The sequence below is a fragment of the Sapajus apella genome, unplaced genomic scaffold, assembly GCF_009761245.1.
Source record: "Sapajus apella isolate SASKATOON/1434 unplaced genomic scaffold, GSC_monkey_1.0 scaffold897, whole genome shotgun sequence".
NCBI classification, from domain to species: Eukaryota; Metazoa; Chordata; class Mammalia; order Primates; family Cebidae; genus Sapajus; species Sapajus apella.
This window is the reverse complement of record NW_022437823.1, coordinates 1-16998: the sequence shown is the minus strand read 5'-3', so window position 1 is coordinate 16998 and position 16998 is coordinate 1. Positions and strand designations below refer to the sequence as shown.

At 62.3% G+C, this 16998-nt stretch overlaps 1 protein-coding gene across 1 annotated transcript; it reads right to left on the bottom strand.

Moving 5' to 3' along the window:
• Positions 1-4675: 4675 nt before the first annotated feature.
• Positions 4676-16805, bottom strand: LOC116546438 (adhesion G protein-coupled receptor B1-like; the record flags this gene model as incomplete). Its single annotated transcript, XM_032272700.1, has 11 exons — positions 4676-5095; positions 6421-6523; positions 6729-6804; positions 7333-7476; positions 11279-11387; positions 12026-12094; positions 13205-13399; positions 13555-13661; positions 15141-15242; positions 15462-15626; positions 16543-16805. Coding segments are annotated over 11 exons (1381 nt in total), but the record flags the coding sequence as incomplete, so codon positions are not given.
• Positions 16806-16998: the final 193 nt, after the last annotated feature.

The following is a 16998-nucleotide window of genomic DNA, read 5'->3' as shown; positions in this document are numbered from 1 at the left end:
ACACTGATCACTCGCCCAGCCATACGACTGTTCTTCCGCTGCCTCCCCATCACCCAGCAACCCACAGCTGCACTCCTGGTGCATCTCTCTGGGAAACAGCCGGCTCCCACAGATTACCCACACCCCCGCTTGTCCACACTGCCTATCAAGAACCCCCTCGCACATCTATTTCTGCATCCAGCCATGTAGTCACTGCTTTGCTCATGAGCCACTGTTGATCAGCATGGGTCAGCACTCAATTCTAGGTGTACAGACATGGCTTTGACATAGCTGCCACTGTCCCCCCCCCCCCGTCCCACTCCAGCAGAGACACATGTGGCGGAGGAGTATATGGGCGTAGACTACGGTAGGGGCAGTGTCTAAGGCTTGGAACATTTGAAACTCTGCAAGCCCCCCACCCTGTTCCCCATTTTCCTCCCTAGGATATCCAGGCTCTAGGCCCTCACCGCCACAAGCCAGGCTGGCGTGGGGATGTGGGGGAGCAGGAGCCCTTGAGCCATGCTGCCAGGCTATCGTTCAGGATGGGATGATCCAGGGTTTCTGGGCCTGGGAGGGTGGAGTTTGGTTACAGATCTGGTTGCTGGGGTGCAGGGACACCAGGTGCTCCTAGGGCTTAGAGTTTACAGAGCAGGGGCAGACGTCATGGGTGTGGGTGTTGAGCTATGGGTGCAAGCATGTGTGCACAACCGGGGCCAGGCAGGCAGGTGATCTGCACTGCAGTGGAGGCCTGTGTATCTTTCTAGGCTGAGCGGGTCACATGGCCAATTGCTGTATGTGGCTGGAAGAGGAGGCGGCCCTACAAGCATGTGACACACACCAAGTCATTCCAGCTAAGACACCAGAGCAGGGCTCAGCTTGTGACCAGGATCAGTGTTCAGTGTATGACTACAATCAGGACTATGTGTGACTAGGATCTGGGCTCAATATAAGAACTGGACCAAGGCTCAGGCTGTGACCAGGATCAGGGCTTAGTATGTGACTAGGATGAGGGCTCAGCCTGTGACCAGGATCAGGGCTCAGTGTACGACTACAGTCAGGACTATGTGTGACTAGGATCTGGGCTCAATATATGAACTGGACCAAAGCTCAGGCTGTGACCAGGATCAGGGCTTAGTATGTGACTAGGATCAGGGCTCAGCCTGTGACCAGGATCAGGGCTCAGTGAGTGAGTAGGATTAGAACTCAGTGTGTGACCAGAGTAAAAACTTGGTTTCAGTTTGAGATCTGGGCTCTATATGTGACGAGAATCACACAGTTCAGTTATGAATAATCATTATGGCTCTAAGAGTTCACTGCTTTTCAGCTGATGGTGACTGATGACTGTCACTCCCCTCCCCCTACAAACCACTGCATTCCCCACACACAGAACCCCTCCCCAGATGCATAGGACTCTTTCTTATCCAAGTACACATGGACACAGGCCCACACCAGCCTGGACCCGATGTCCTGGTGCCCTGGTGGGAAGAGACCCAGGCCCCTGCCCATGGTCTCCACTTCAAGTCAGCTGGGAAACTCAGCTCCTCTGAGACAGTTCACAGGGCAAGGAGTGGCCCCCGCAGCAGTCAAGGGAGGTGCCATCCAACTCAGAGTGGAAGGGAAGTGAGGGGCAGGAGGAAGGGGACCGAGGTCAGCTCCGATCCCTCCCTGCCAGCATGGCCCACCCACCAGGGCTCCGCACTGCCCAGTTCCAGAGAGGACGGCCTTGATCACTGCCCTGTGCTTTCAGGGGGGACTGCAGGCATCTCAGGGCCTCAGCTCCACATGGACCGCAGGCCCTGGGGCAGGGTCTAGGCAGGGTCACGGACCCAAGAGGCAACTTGGCACAGTGCTGCCAGGCACTGCTTGGGCCACACTGGTGCTGCCTCCCGTCCTGTCCCGAAGCCCTGGCCCCAGGCACCAAGACTTCAGCACTCAGCACAAGCAGCTGGCGACGGGTTGAGTGGAGAGCCTGGCGTTACGGGCGGGTCCTGGGCATTCCCCATACCTGTGACTTTTAGGGCCGATGGGGTCATGCGGACAAGTACCCTGAGGACTTGACCACCACCCTGCTGCCCCTGCCTAAAAGCAGGCAGACGCTGGCCATATGGTCAGGGAGCCAAGGCTCCCAGGGCAAGGTCTGCCCAAGGCCACACAGCATGTCCTCTTTAGCCACAGCCTGCGTCCCCAGGACAGTGTCCATGTCCCGGCTCCCTGGTCAGTCCCCTCACAGCCTGCTGCCGTGAAGGACAGAGGGGATGCTTTCCTCACCGCATGTTCTCACTTACAGGCGGTGCTGAACAATGAGAGCTCATGGGTACAGGGAGGGGAGCATCACACACTGGGGTCTGCTGGCGAGTGGAGGGCTAGGGGCAGCACAGCAGATGGTGGGGAGGTTGGGGAGGGATAACATTGGGAGAAATGCCTCATGTAGGTGACGGGGGGATGGAGACAGCAAAGCACACGGCATGTATGCACCTATGTAACAGTCCTGCAGGATCTGCACATGCACCCCAGAACTTACAGCACAATAAAAAAAAGAAAAACAATTGACTACACAGGCTTCAGACAGCCTGGGGACTAAGTGTGGGTGGAGCTGTCCACACGAGGACACTGGTCACGTTGGCATTTATGTTGGTAGAAAGGGACGGCCCCCGAAGGCCACCAGCAGCGGCTGGCTGAGTGGACCAGGGCGCTGCCCACCCCAACAGAGCTGCAGCAGCCGGTGAACAGCCCGAAGGGAGGGTTTCTGCACTGTGGGAGGAGCCTGTGCTGGTGGCAGGGCTGCGGCTTCATGGGGGGCGGGGGGAGGTGAGATGGAACCACCTGCAGCTCCCGCCCTTCCAACCCCTGAAAATGCAAAGCCAAGGGGGGCTTTTTTCTTGCATTTTCTTTTTCCACCCTTACAAGAGCTAGAGAGCTGAGTTCCCAGGGCTGCAGGCCATTCAGCTCTCCCCAGCCCAGCTGCCAACCCCAGACCCAGACAGGAAAGACAGCAGAGTCCCCTGTGTGGGGCGCAGAGAAGGCGGGAGGCCTGGCGTGACCCTGCATCCCACCTTGAGGCCTTTGCACTGCTGCTCCTTCCCCTGCAATGCTCGTCTCTAGACATCCACGTGCAGAGCGGAGCTGGCCAGGCCCCTGCCAGAAGCTCCCCTCCCCTGGGAGGTGTGCAGAGGCCCCTCCTCGCCTGCCTCCGGCCCCTGCCGACCTCCTTTCCCACCCCATGCATGGCCCGCCATCACAACACTGCTCCGTCTGTCCCTGTTCCCCGGCCCTCCTCACTGCGGAGAGGAGGCTGAGGGCTGGGATGTGCCAGAATAGTGCCTGTCAGAGGGCAGTGACCGCTGGAGGAAGGGGTGAGTAGTGGGCAGTGGCGGATAGATTAAAGAACAGGCGAACAGAGGAGTGGGTGGATGGGTGGTGGGTGGATGGGTGGTGGGTGGTGGGTGAAGTGTGTGGATGGGTGATGGGTGGTGGGTGGACGGTGATGGGTGGTGGCTGAGGGTGGTGGGCAGTGGGTATAAAGAACAGGTGGGGGGAGAAGTGGGTGGATGGGTGGTGGGTGGAGGGTCATGGATAGGTGGAGAGTCAGGACACCTGGCCCCACTAACTGTCCTCCCCCTGCCTCGGCCTCCCCTGCTCCCGTCTGCCTCTGCCCGCTCCTCCTGGCCAGCTCCCTACTCCTTGTGCCCTCAGCCTCCCTGCCCTTGCTCCGGCTGCCTCCCACTGAGCCGTCTGCCTCCCTTTCCCTGCCAGACAGCCTTGTTCTCCAATGCCAACCCCTGGCAGAGCCTTCCCTTGCTCCCAGGACACACACTTGTCACTGCACTACCCACCATGCAAGGGACCGTGGCCCATGCCACTGGCACCCTGGTGGCCACGTTAACCACACACACTCAACCAGGAAGGTGGTGCAGGGAGGCCTGGGGCTGGTGATATCAGAGCAGCCAGGGGACTGGGGCTGAGGGAGCCAGAGGAGCACCCTTGGAGGAGATGGGGGTGGGTCCCACACACCCAGCTCCCTGACCACACCCTCCCCAACGCACTGCAGTCCCTCAGGCTGGAGCCGCATGGCAGGACCCGGCTGCCATTGCTCCATCCATCTCCCATGTTCTGGCCTAGCTCAGCCCTGGGCGCCGGCACTTCCGGGCTTTTACACAGACTCTTCCTCTGACTGGGTGGGGTTCCCATCGCTGTCTCTGCCTCGCGGTTCGGGAGGATGGCCCCACTCTGGCACACCCGCCAGGGCTCTGAGATGGCACCTCACAGCCCGACTGCTCCATGCAGAACCTCACTTGGGGCATGGAACTTGCTTCATCCGCCCGCAGCTCCTTGGTCAGCCGGCACCCGACAAGTGCTTGGCCGGGAACTGGCACAGGACACGTGGCCAGTGAAGACCCCAGGGCCACGCCCCCATCCCATGAGCCTGAAGACCCCAGGGCCACGCCCCCATCCCATGAGGCTGAAGCCCCCCGGGCCACCCCCCCATCCCATGAGCCTGAAGACCCCAGGCCACGCCCCCATCCCATGAGCCTGAAGACCCCAGGGCCATGTCCCCCATCCCATGAGCCTGAAGACCCCAGGCCACACCCCCATCCCATGAGCCTGAAGACCCCAGGGCCATGTCCCCCATCCCATGAGCCTGAAGACCCCAGGGCCATGTCCCCCATTCCATGAGCCTGAAGTTCCAGCTCCACCCCAGGCTGTCCTGGTCTGCCATGGCGGCTCCCGCAGCCCCTCAGCGCTTGGCACCCACCTGCAGACCCGAATACCAGGATTTCCCCCTGCGGTGGGCATGGGGCTGGGGTGAGGTCAGGCCAGGACGCCTGCCCATCACCGGGCCTGGGGTTGGACCTCCATGCCCGCTCCTCCTTGAACTGTGGACATCCCTGGGAGGGGGTGGGAGGCGGCCTGGTGGGCTCCAGAGCCAGACAGTGAGTGACAGGTGGTGACAGGGAGTCCCATGCATGTACACAGACAGCTAGGGGCTTGGCAGCCGCAACCTAAAACTTGCACCCCTCCCCTACTGGGTCAGCCTCCCACGAGCCCCACCCCAGACCCCCAAGTGAACTTACACATCCGTCTCATCCCACAGGATGCAGGTCTGGTTGGTGGTGCCCTGGGAGAGGCGGGAGAGGAGTCAGGGCCCTGACCGCCCAAACCAGCCCCGACCCTCAGGTCACCGTGGGACCCAGACACAGGTATGCTGCCAGGTGTGCTGCCTGTGAGCGTCCCTTAACAGACTGCATTTTTTGAGGGGAAACTGAGTCAAGGGTGGAGATGGCAGTGGCCTAAGGTCACCTGGGCTTGGCTCAAGCCCTCACCACCCATGTGGCCTTGGGCAGCTCCTGGCCCCTCCCAGAGCCCAGGTCCAGTGGCCAGGCTGGGCAGAGTGGCTGAAGTCCGTCTCCCGGTATGAAGCAGGGCGATGGGAAGACCCTTTCCCCAGGGCCTAGTGAGCAGGGGTCAGCTGGGCACCAATGGCCTCTGTAAGCACCCTGCGCTGCTTTGTCGTCCTGCTAGTGTTCCTGGGACACAGCTTTGCCAGGCATGCCAGGCGCTGGTACTGCCAAGATGGGTATGCGACAGCAGTGGGGGGGCCAGCGCTCCTGAGAGTGGTTCTCAGCGGTGGCCTGCTCCGAGCAGCTGTGAGACTGAGTCCTCACCCAGCCCTACTGTTCCCACTTGATGAGGGAGGGAACCATGGCACAGAGAGCTTGAACAACTCTCCCAAGATCACACAGCTAGAAAGGACGGGGCTGGGTTCCCCCATGGCTTCCTACAGCCCTGGCCTGAAGACCTGGCACTGCCTGGTCCTAGTGTGGTAACCCAGGCAACACATGCCCTGGGGGCCCTGGCTCTCAGCCCCTCCAAAGGGCATCTCGGCCCCTCCTCCCCGAGGCCCGACGAAGAGCTCTGGAGAGCTCCAAGGAGCAGAGCTGGGACCTGGCTGGGGCCACATAGCAGCCGTGACCTGAAGGCCTGGGCTCCCTGCTGGGGAGTTTAGGGAGGATGCTCTCCTGCTGAAATCCCGGGCCCCTGCAGGCGAGGTCTGGCGTCCACCCAGGCGGTGCCGGCAGAGGGCATACTTGCACCCCCAGCTTCTTGGTGGCCAGGTGTTAGGGGGCCAGGCGGCATGGGACACGCTCCGTTTCTCAGAAGGGGAGCAACCAGACCAATGGGGCTGGAGGGTGGAGCCACTGTAGCCCAGGTGGGGAGTCAGGCACGGATGGAGTTTCAGCACCAGGTCAACCTGCTATGCGACCCTGGGCAAGTCACGCACCTCTGAGCCTGTTTCCCACCTCTAATTCAGGGGTAAACACAGCTCCCGCAGGTTAGAGCTGTTCTGAGGAGGCCCCGGAGGCTCCGTGGCTGAGGGCTGTGACACGATCTGAGCACACGCATTTCTGCAGGCACCAGAGCGCGCACGCGGACGGCACTCACATTGTACATGTGGGCAAACTCGATCTCCAAGGGTGTGCGCAGGGAGCGGGGCGGGGGCTTCACAGTCACGGAGATCACTTTGGAGTTCAGGACGGTGGTATTCCTGCAAAAGCCAGAACAGCAGGTGTCGGGGGGAGCCTCCCAGCCCAGGCTCCTCCCGGCCCTTCCCTGGGTGCCCTGGAGAGTCCCTGCATGCCTCGCCACCCGCCCCACTCAGCCCATCGTCCACACTCCCCCAGGCCCCCTGGCCTCCCCCTTCACCTCCTGGGCTGTGGTCTTGCCTACCCCACCTGCCCTGCACTGCCCACCTCTGCAGGGCCAGGAAGCTGCCCAGGTTCCGGTAAAGCACGGTGCCCACCACAAACACAGATGCTTCATCGGCCTCTGGAAGAAAGTGTACTGTCACCCCCTGCCCGCCGTCCCCACAACCAGGGCGAGACTTGGCAGCCTGGCCTGGCTCCACCGTCGCTGGCCTCTGCCATCCATCCTCAAGGTCATGTCCAGGAGGATGGTGAGGCCCACCCCACCCAGGAACACAGTGCTGCAGCCAGGGAGCTGGGGGGACAGCTTGAATCCCAGGTGGGAGAGGGAGACCAAGCCGTCCCCTGGGGCATCCTGAGAGCTTCGGGCAGGCAGGACACGGCTCTCTTCCCAGGAACAGGGTCCTGGACCTGTGACTCCCCGTCCCTCCCTGAATCGAGGTAGGTCATGTTGACTCCTCGGCCTGGGCCTCAGGGTTGATCCGAAGGCCCTGGCCTCAGAGAGGGCAAGGAGGGCTTCCTGGAAAGGGGGACCCCCTGGAGAACCGCCCAACTCTGAGGCAGCAGCTGGTCTCCAGAAGGATGGCGACCATCTGACACTGGGACCCACATCTCCCATGAAGGCCTCTACCCCGCTTCCAGGGCCCCTCACCTGCTAGCCCCGTGGAGAAGACACTCTTGGACACAGTGACCCTGTCCTCCGGCACCTTGGCCCAGTCGCCCGTGGCCCGCCAGCCCTTCATGGGGAAGCTGATGTCAGTGGCTCCGCTGGCTGGGAGCTTATGGATGCTGAGGACTGTGGGTAGAGGGGCAAAGGGGCGAGGGAGAGAGAGGGAGGGAGGGAAAGTCACCGATGCGGCAGGGCCTCAGCTGCAGGAGTGGGGTGCAGGCTGGCAGTGCTGGGTGATGCCACAGGGTGCCCATGGCTCAGAGGGAGGCGTGTGGGGGCCATCTGCCCCAGCCCCCAGGGTACAGACCCCAATTCCCTGCACCCCTGGCCCTGTGCAGGCCCCACACTCCTGGGGTGTGCCTTGTCCCCAGACCCCAGTGAGGTCCAGGAGCAGGGACAGCAAGGAGCAACACGCAGGGGCTGGGCCAGGCCTGGTCCTGCTGAACTGGAGCCTCGGTGATGGGCAGGGGACCTGCCCCTCTCACCCTCCATGGCCCACAAGGTGATCAAGGCAGAGTGTGGGGTCTGTCCTTTGTCCACGGAGGAATCTGCAGGGACCAGGCACCGCCTCTGCACCTCCCACTCCCTCCCAGGATAGGGGAGCCCAGCTGCCCTCCAGTTCTGTGAGCTGATCCCACCTCCCCTCCCTCTGTAGAAGGCAGGCAGGGGCGGCCCTGCCTCAGGGCTCAGACAGCAAAGGGCAGCACAGGCCCCTGTGGAAGAGGAGACCCAGTGTTCCCACCCACTCTGGGAAGGAAGGCGTTGGGGGTGCGGAAGGGCCCTGAGCTCAGGGTGGAGGGTCAGGGGGATGAGGCAGCAGGTTTGGGGGCAACTGGACAGACAGTTTGAGGAAGTGCCACTGGGGTGGAAGCCACTGTTGGCAGAGACCCACTGCTCTGGTGGGAACGTGGCCCTGGGGCCACGGCCTCAGCCCTCACAGGCTCCAGTGGAGCACCAAGAAGGCAGCCCAAGATGGGGCAGGGACAGGCGGCGGCAGGAGAATCAGTAGCTCAAATGCAGCGGAGACATGGAGGGCCGGGCACAGGGGTCTGCGCTGCGGATGTCACTGGCAGCCCCAATGGAGGGCAGAGGGCATATGGACTGGGTGGGCACTCGGGGGGGGGGGGGGGTGGCTCAGGAGGGACCAGCAGAGAACCAGGAGTGAGGACAATGGAAATGTGCCGGCCACCCGTCCATGCTCCAGCGTCTGCCCCCATCTGCTACCACAGCTTCCCAGCAGACAGACACTGGAGCATGCAGAGGGGTGGGGGGCCGGACACAGGGTCACTGAGGGGCGGTGGAGGGCTGGCCACGAGCGCCAGCATGGGCTGTGGCAGGTGTGCCCAGGTAAGGGGCAAGTTTCAAAATCTTTCATTGGAACAGGATGAAAAGTTGCAGAATTATTGAAATAATCACAATAAGTCCTGTTGATGCTTCTAGTTGAGGCATTTCACTGCGGAAAAATCAGAACGTTGTCTTTTTTACTTGTTAAAGAGGCAGGCTATCACCCAGGCTGGAGTGCAGTGCTGTGACCATGGCTCACTGCAGCCTCGACCTCCTGGGTTCAGGCGACCCTCCCGCCTCAGCTTCCCCGGTAGCGGGGGCTACAGGCACACCACCATGCCTGGCTAATCAAAAGAAAAATGGCAGAGACAGGGTCTCACTGTGCTGCCCAGGCTGGTCTCAAACTCCTGGGCTCAAGCGATCCTCCTGCCTCCGCCTCCTAAATTGCTGGGATTACAGGCAGGAGCCACCGTGCCTAACTTCAGTTTTTAACGTAAAAGGTTAGTGCTAGTTAGTCTCCCAGTGATGTCACAACAGGAATGTCGACCTGTGTTGGGCATGTGCAGTGGGACTTGGTCAGGCACAAAAGGCAGGAAGCCATGTTTCCACCAGCCATGTCTGAATGCTGCCCGCGGCACGGGCCTGGCCGCAGGGAAGCGGGGGCTGCTTCGTTTAAACGTCCTCAGACTGTGTCTGTTTTAGGCCCGGGGATGGGGCGCCTCAGGAATGCCAGGCGGCTTCTGATGAGATTAATACTGAAACGGGCATTTCCGCTGGTGAAGCACTGGGTCACCAACCCCGGCCTTGGCAGTTCTCTGGGTTTTAGGCTGGCTGGAGGGATCAGAGTTCAGACCTTCGTAGTCTGTCTACACACAGCCTCGGTGTCATTGTGGCCTACGGCTCGCCGGTCGGGAGGGTTTATTTATTTCATCTGGTTCGTATAAGGAGGTGCGATGGGAAGCCACTCTCGCTGGCTTCTAGTTCCTGACTCAGTGAGGAAGGGGTATAGGGGTGGGGCCTGGGCAGAGCAGCGGGGTCCTGGGAGCGCGTGAGGCTGAGCGCGGGTGAGTGGGCTGCACAGATGCACAGGGCTTCTGGGGCGTGCTGCAGCTCGAATGTGTCCTGTGAAAGTTCATGTGCTGGATACTGAATCCCAAATTCATCTGTTAATGGTACTTGGAGGTGGGGCATTTGGGAGGTCACGAGCGTGGGCCCCCAGGATGGCTTTTGTGGCTTCATGGGAAGAGCTGTGTCTCACGTGCTGCCTCCACCACGCTGAACTGGAGCAGGAGGGCGCTCACTGGGAGCTGGAGCTGTGCCCTTGGACGCCCCGGCCTCCAGAACCTCTCATCTTTATAGATTACCCTCAGTGACAGCACCAGAAAACGCAGTGAGACAGGGCTATGGAGCATGGAGGGTCACCGCGGTGCTCAGGGTTTGAACTGTGTGGGGGCCACTCTGAGGCCCCAGGCCGTGCCGAGCGCTGTGGGAGCCGAGAGCTGGCCACCAATTATGTCGTGGGCCAGCAGGGCTGAGCCCCATCCTACACCCACTCCCCATGCAGCCACACAGACACCCTCCTCTCTCCGGGCCACTAGTATCTCACACAGAATATGAGGCCAGGGAAGGAAGGGGAGCACCCCAGAGGGGTGATGCTGGGCCAGCACCCAAGGCCAGCCAGCCTGGAGGCATGCAGACACCACCCACTGGTGACCTCCCACAGCACCTGGGCCTGAGTTTTCCCACCTGTGAGAGAAGGGCTGGCCCCACCAGCCTCAGAGGCACATCCAGCTCTGGAATCCTGAGCTCTGAGGGCAGCGGGCAGTGCCAGGACTGAGGACCCCCAGCTTAGGAAACATGGGGATGTTTATCCAGCCCAGGGCAGCTCTGTGCCTGCTGCCACAAGGGCATGAGTGTACACACCGGACAAGGCCCCAGGGTGTGTGTGCTGCCACAGCTCAGCTGATCCTGGTCATATCACTAGAGGTTAAGCATCCCCACAGGGGAGGTGACACTCTCCCTCCTTGGTGCTCTGTGGATCACAGCTGGGGCCAGCACCCACTCCTGGGTCCTCCACTTCAAGGGAGTCTCTGATCAAGGCAGGGAAAGTTTGGGAAATGTGGCTTCTGAGAGGTATTTGAGGGCACTGTGGTGACAGTCATTAAATAGAATTCCTGTGCACATTGGTAATGACAGCCACCTTTTACCCGAGGTTCAGACGCTCACTCGCCTCATCAGTCTCTACCTCCCCATGAGGTGGGCACTGTCATCATCTCATTTTAGAAACGAGGACACTGACTTGACTGACACCAGGGAGCTGGGTGGAGGCTAGGCCCCTCTGCCAAGGCCCTGCTGAGGCTGAGACGCAGGGATGTGTGGGCCGCACAGCCTGACCTCAGACGCGCCACAGGGAGGGCCCAGGGGTGACAGGCAGGGTGAGCCCGCCCCCAGTGGGTGCACGTGAGGCACTGGCTGGGGAACGGAGCTCCCAGGTCCGGTCCCCGCCCAGGTCATGTCATCACCCCTCAGGAGACTGAAAACAGAACCCATCTGAGAAGTCGGCGGGGAGGGCCCACAGAGGCTGTCTGGTCACTCCCTCTCTGCAGAGCCAGGCGTGGGGGTGGCAGAGGGCGGGCAGGCTTACCCAGGTTGTCTGTCACCTGGTACGCATCCCTCAAGTCCTTCATGCGGAAGCCAATGACGTCCACAAAGTCCTCCACCAGCCGGAACAGCTCCTTCGCGTTGGGGCCCGCCTGGGGGACAGGGGGTGAGCAGCCCAGGGAGGAGGCCGCAAGCCAGAGCCCGGTGAGCGGACACCGGGTGAGCGCCGCCCCTCAGCCCCCGCCCCCTTCCCGTCCCCGTCCCTCCTGTTCTTATCTGCCATTTCCTAACATTTTGAGGAACCGGGGCTGGTGACCTCTGAGGACCCACTTTGGAGATGAGAACACAGATGCCCAGAGGTGCTGCTGTGCCCTGCCCATGGGGGGCCCAGGCTGGGAAAGGGCCTCTAGATACCCACAGCCCCCATGCTGGGTCCTGCCCGGAGACAGGAGAGGCGGCCGGCTGGAGGTCAGCCTGGGGCAGTGAGCGCTGCCCGCTCCCGCCATGAGGAAGGCTCCACGTCCCGGCCGCCTCGGCATGCCCACGTGCTCAGTTTTTTCCAGAACCTCCTCGCTGAGCCCCATGAAATGAACGACTGTCCTTAGACAAACAAGGGAGCAGATTGGAAACGCTGAGCTTCCTCAGCACCGCCAACACCGGCAAGAGGCCATCCTGGGATGTGAACCCAGAGCACCCAGCGGGGCCCCACCCCAGGCTGGCTGGAGACCAGGAGCCACCAGCTGCCTGTACCCCTCCTGAGGCTGCTGACCGTGGGGGCCCCAGGTCCTACCAGCTGGGCCTCCTCCCACTTTTCCCGGTTCTCCTCCGCCAGCAGGTTGCTAAGGATCTGGACAAAGTTCTGGAAAGAAGAGGAAGAAGGGCCCGTGACAGAAAACAGGGCGCACAATCACAGCTCAGTGACCAGAATCTGGATTCAGCGTGTGCCCAGGGTCGGGGCTCGGCGTGTGCCCAGGGTCGGGGCTCAGTGTCACCAGGGTCGGGGCTCAGCATGTCACCAGAGTCAGGGCTCAGTGTGACCATGGTCAGGGCTCAGTGTCACCAGGGTCAGGGCTCAGCATGTCACCAGGATCAGGGCTCAGCATGTCACCAGGGTGAGGGCTCAGCGTGTGACCAGGGTCAGGGCTCAGCGTGTCACCAGGGTCAGGGCTCAGCGTGTGACCAGGGTCAGGGCTCAGCGTGTGACCAGGGTCAGGGCTCAGCGTGTCACCAGGGTCAGGGCTCAGCGTGTCACCAGGGTCAGGGCTCAGCGTGTGACCAGGGTCAGGGCTCAGTGTGACCAGGGTCAGGGCTCAGCGTGTCACCAGGGTCAGGGCTCAGCGTGTCACCAGGGTCAGGGTTCAGTGTCACCAGGGTCAGGGCTCAGCGTGTCACCAGGGTGAGGGCTCAGCGTGTCACCAGGGTGAGGGCTCAGCGTGTCACCAGGGTCAGGGCTCAGCGTGTCACCAGGGTCAGGGCTCAGCGTGTCACCAGGGTCAGGGCTCAGCGTGTCACCAGGGTGAGGGCTCAGCGTGTGACCAGGGTCAGGGCTTAGTGTCACCAGGGTGAGGGCTCAGCGTGTGACCAGGGTCAGGGCTCAGTGTGACCAGGGTCAGGGCTGAGCGTGTGTCCAGGGCCAGGGCTCAGCGTGTGAACATGGTCAGGGCTCAGCGTGTGTAACCAGGGTCAGGGCTCAGTGTGACCAGGGTCAGGGATCAGTGTGACCAGGGTCAGGGCTCAGCGTGTGTGAACAGGGTCAGGGCTCAGTGTGACCAAGGTCAGAGCTCAGTGTGTGACCATTGAGCCCTGACCCTGGTCAGTGTGTGATGTGAGGTGAAGGTCAAGGTTCAGCCTATGGCACGGGTTAGGGCCTGGGCTGTGGCCAGGGTTGGGGACCCCACTCTGGGGTCCAGGAGGGCTCCCCAGACACCTTCCTGACACCCTCTTTCAGGACCACCCTCGGGGAGCCCACCTGTACGTCCCCAGGGGTGGGGCTGTAGTATGCCCTCCGGAAAATCTCGGTCATGTTCCTCAGGACGTCGATGGTGGACAGCAGGTCCCCGCTGTAGCTGGTCCCATCCTGGGAGATCTCCACCAGCGTCTGGATGACCTCCGAGACCCCTTCCCCCGGCAGCCCCCGCTGGGCCTTGGCCAGGTGCTCCCGGGTCTGCGGAAGACGCAGTGGGTGTGTGCCTTCGTCTCTGTGGGACACGTCCAGGCAGCCACCCAGGACCTCCCACACCTAGGGCCCTCTGCAGGGTCCCAGCCCGTGTGCCCGGGGTGGCTGGAGAGGGACTGGGAACCCCCGGCGCTGGGCCTCACCATCATCTGGATGTTTCTGTAGTCAATGGAAACGCAGCGGATGTAGGTAGGGGCCTCCCAGTAGGCGATGCCTTCCTCGTCCAGCTCACAGCGTCGCAGGATGAGTCCTGGGGAGACCTCTCCCTTCTCAGGTGGACACCCACTGACTGGCCCAGGAATCCCACCCTCGGCCCTGGCAGCAGACCCTCTGGATGGACCCTCTGGCCCCCAGAAGCAGGGACTCGCCCATGGCCTCACGCCGAGAGCAGAGCCCATGCGGGGACCTCGTTCTCTTCACACATTTTGGGCCGCTGCCTGCCCCATGGACTCAGGACCTGGCGGGAGCTGAGCCTTCAGGGACCCCACTGCGTGGAGGTGGAGCTCTTGGCCAAGTGGGGGCTTCAGAGGTCAGCCACAGACTCCTTCGGAGCCCCTTCTAACCAACCCAGAGTCCTGGAGAGAGCAGTAACCCCGGCCCCCCGCCTGGCTGCATACACAGGGCTACAGGGGCCTTGGCCTGGCCCGGAGACACGGGGGCAGCCTTGGGGTGCCTCTGGCATTGAGGCAACAACAGTCGCAAACACGGCACACCCTGTGACGCAGAGCTCACTCCCAGGACATCAGAGAACGGAGACAGCTGAGTGTACACAGCGTGTCAACAGCTACCGGGAACTGTCGAGGCCCCGACACCTGAGAGCCGTGGGCCTGGATGCAGAACCTGGTTCAGAGGACAAAAATGAGCAGCACCAGGTGACCCAGCCACACATGCAGGACAAAGGCCGGGGGGCGCGCCACGGTGCCACGTGCACACGGGGCATTCTGTCTCTCAGCATTTGCAATCTGCTACCAAGAACACTCCATGTTCTGTCATCGGGAGAGCGAGGGTGGCAACACAGGTGGTCCCTGTCGCCGACCCCACACCTCCCGCAGCAGCTCCGAGCAGAGGAACCCCAGCGGCCCTCATCCTGCAGATGAGAACGCTGAGGCTCAGGGAGGTTGAGTCCATTTCTGAATGTCACACAGCAAACAAGGGCAGAGCCAGAGTTTGAGCCTGGGCTCCCAACCTCCCTGCCTGCGGCCTGTCAGACATAAAACACCCGCACTCCTATTAACAGGAGAGGCGAAGGAGGCCGCCCCAGGACAGCCAGCCCCTTCCCCACGAGACTGCCCCTAGCGCAGGAGCCCCTTCCTCAGGAGCCTGCCTGCTTTCCCCATGCCCCCTAGGCACTCCCTGCTTAGGACTGGCATTCAACAGAGACCTCCTCTTTCTGTCCCTGCAGGCCCAGGACACATGCATTCGCTTCCCTGTGCCTCAGTTTCCCAGCTGTAAGTGGTGGCGCCTTCTTGGGCTGCTGAGGCTCCGTGGCCGTCTTGTGTTAGGGCTGAGCACGGGGCTAGCCCCTAGTGAGTGAGTGCTCAGAACCGCGGATGCCGCAGAGTTCCCACCCGGTGCCCTGGGCTTGCCGCCCCACGGCCCCGCGACATCACATGTGGGCCATCTGGGCTCCCTGTCTGGGCCGCCTTCCTGTGCCGACAGTGCCTCACCACTGGCATCACCATGAGGACAGGATGGGAGCCCCACACACCACATGCTCTCCAGCCCTCACCTGTGGCATTGCGGGGACACCGGACGGCAGCTACCTCTCCCGCTGGGGTCTCCTTCCAGATCACGGCACCAAAGTTGTCCTCATCACAGATCTCATGGGGCTCTGCCAAGGGGTGCAGCACAGGGGTTCAGGAAGGGGCACTGAGAGCCAGCAGCTGGCTCCAGAAGGCCCAGACCCGCAGGGTGCCTGGAGTGGGCATCACTATGAGGACAGGATGGAAGCCCCCCCATACGCCATGCGGGTGACAACCGAGACCAAGCCTGCCTGACCACTGTCAGCCCTCCCCAGAGCCCAGCCCAGCCCAGGAGGAAGGGGCCTCACCGGGACACCGCTGGGTGCCGCACTGCCGGTACTCATCATGCGGGCCCTGGCAGGCTGCTCCCCCGAAGAAGGGCCCGGAGCAGACACGCTCCCGTCGCTGGCTGCCGGCCCCACATGTGACGCTGCAGCTGCCCCACGATGCCCAGGCCTGCCACCTGCCGTCCACTGCGGGGCACGGGTGACCAGAAGGGCGGGGTCCAGGAGCCACAGTGACACGGGAACACAGAGACAGGGACCCACACAGAGCCGTGCGGCAGTGAGACGCAGGGACCCGGGTGTGGGGCAGGAAGTCAGGAGAAGGGAAATTCAGACCAGAAGGGGAGAAACCCGTCATCAGCTGGGTACAAAATAAAGTAAACACCCCACATGCAGCCGACCACACCCCCCATGTCCCATTGTGCACCCCACAACCCCACTGCCACCCCACACCCCACTTCCCTGACGGATGCCCCAATTCCCACTGTACACGTCACACCCCATTTCCCGACAGACACTCAATTCCCACTACACCCCACACTCCACTTCCCCCACAGACACCCCAATTCTCACTGTGCACCCCACACTCCACTTCCCCAACGGACACCCCAATTCCCACTGTGCACCCCACACTCCACTTCCCCCACGGGCACCCCAATTCCCACTGTGCACCCGACACTCCGCTTCCCCCATGGGCACCCCAATTCCCACTGTGCACCCCACACTCCCCTCCCCCACAGGCACTCCAAGTCCCACTGTGCACCCCACTACCCCACAGCTACTCACACTCCACTTTACCATGGATGCCGCAATTCTACTATGCACCCTACTACCCCATGGCCACCCACCCTCCACTTCCCCCATGGACACCCCAAGTCCCTCTGTGCACTTCATTACCCCATGGCCACCCCACACTCCACTTTCTTCCATGGACACCCCACACTCTACTTCCCCCACAAACACCCAGACCCCACTGTGCACCCCACTCCCTTCTCAGTCACATGCCAGGGCCCACGGTCACTCCCACCCCACCGTGGGGCCTGTCTCCTCCCTAGAGGTTCCTGCTTGTGAGGTCCCCCCACCCCCCGCCCGGCGCACCCCTGACCTGGGCACTGCTGCAGGAAGCAGTCTCGGGTCTCCACCCAGTGGCCCTGGCACTCAGCGCCCCCGTAGGAAGGCCCGTTGCACTCACGCGTGCGCTGCTGTCGGCCCTGGGAGCAGCTGGCGGAGCAGGCGCTCCAGCTTGACCACTCATTCCAGTTTCCATCCACTGCCCGGCCCGGGGGAGGAAAGAGACACGAAGTGGGCGTGAACACCCAGGACCCCAGTGCCGAGCTTGGGGTGTGGGTATGAGCACCCGGGGGGCTACTGCCTCACACCCAGCCTGGGACATGGGTGGGAACACCTGGGGCCACCACAACCCCACACCCAGCCCGGGACAGGGGTGGGAACAGGCTGGGGCCACCACCCACACCCAGCCTGGGACAGGGGTGGCAACACCTGGGGCCACCACACACACCCAGCCGGGACATGGGTGGGAACACGCTGGGGGCCGCCACCC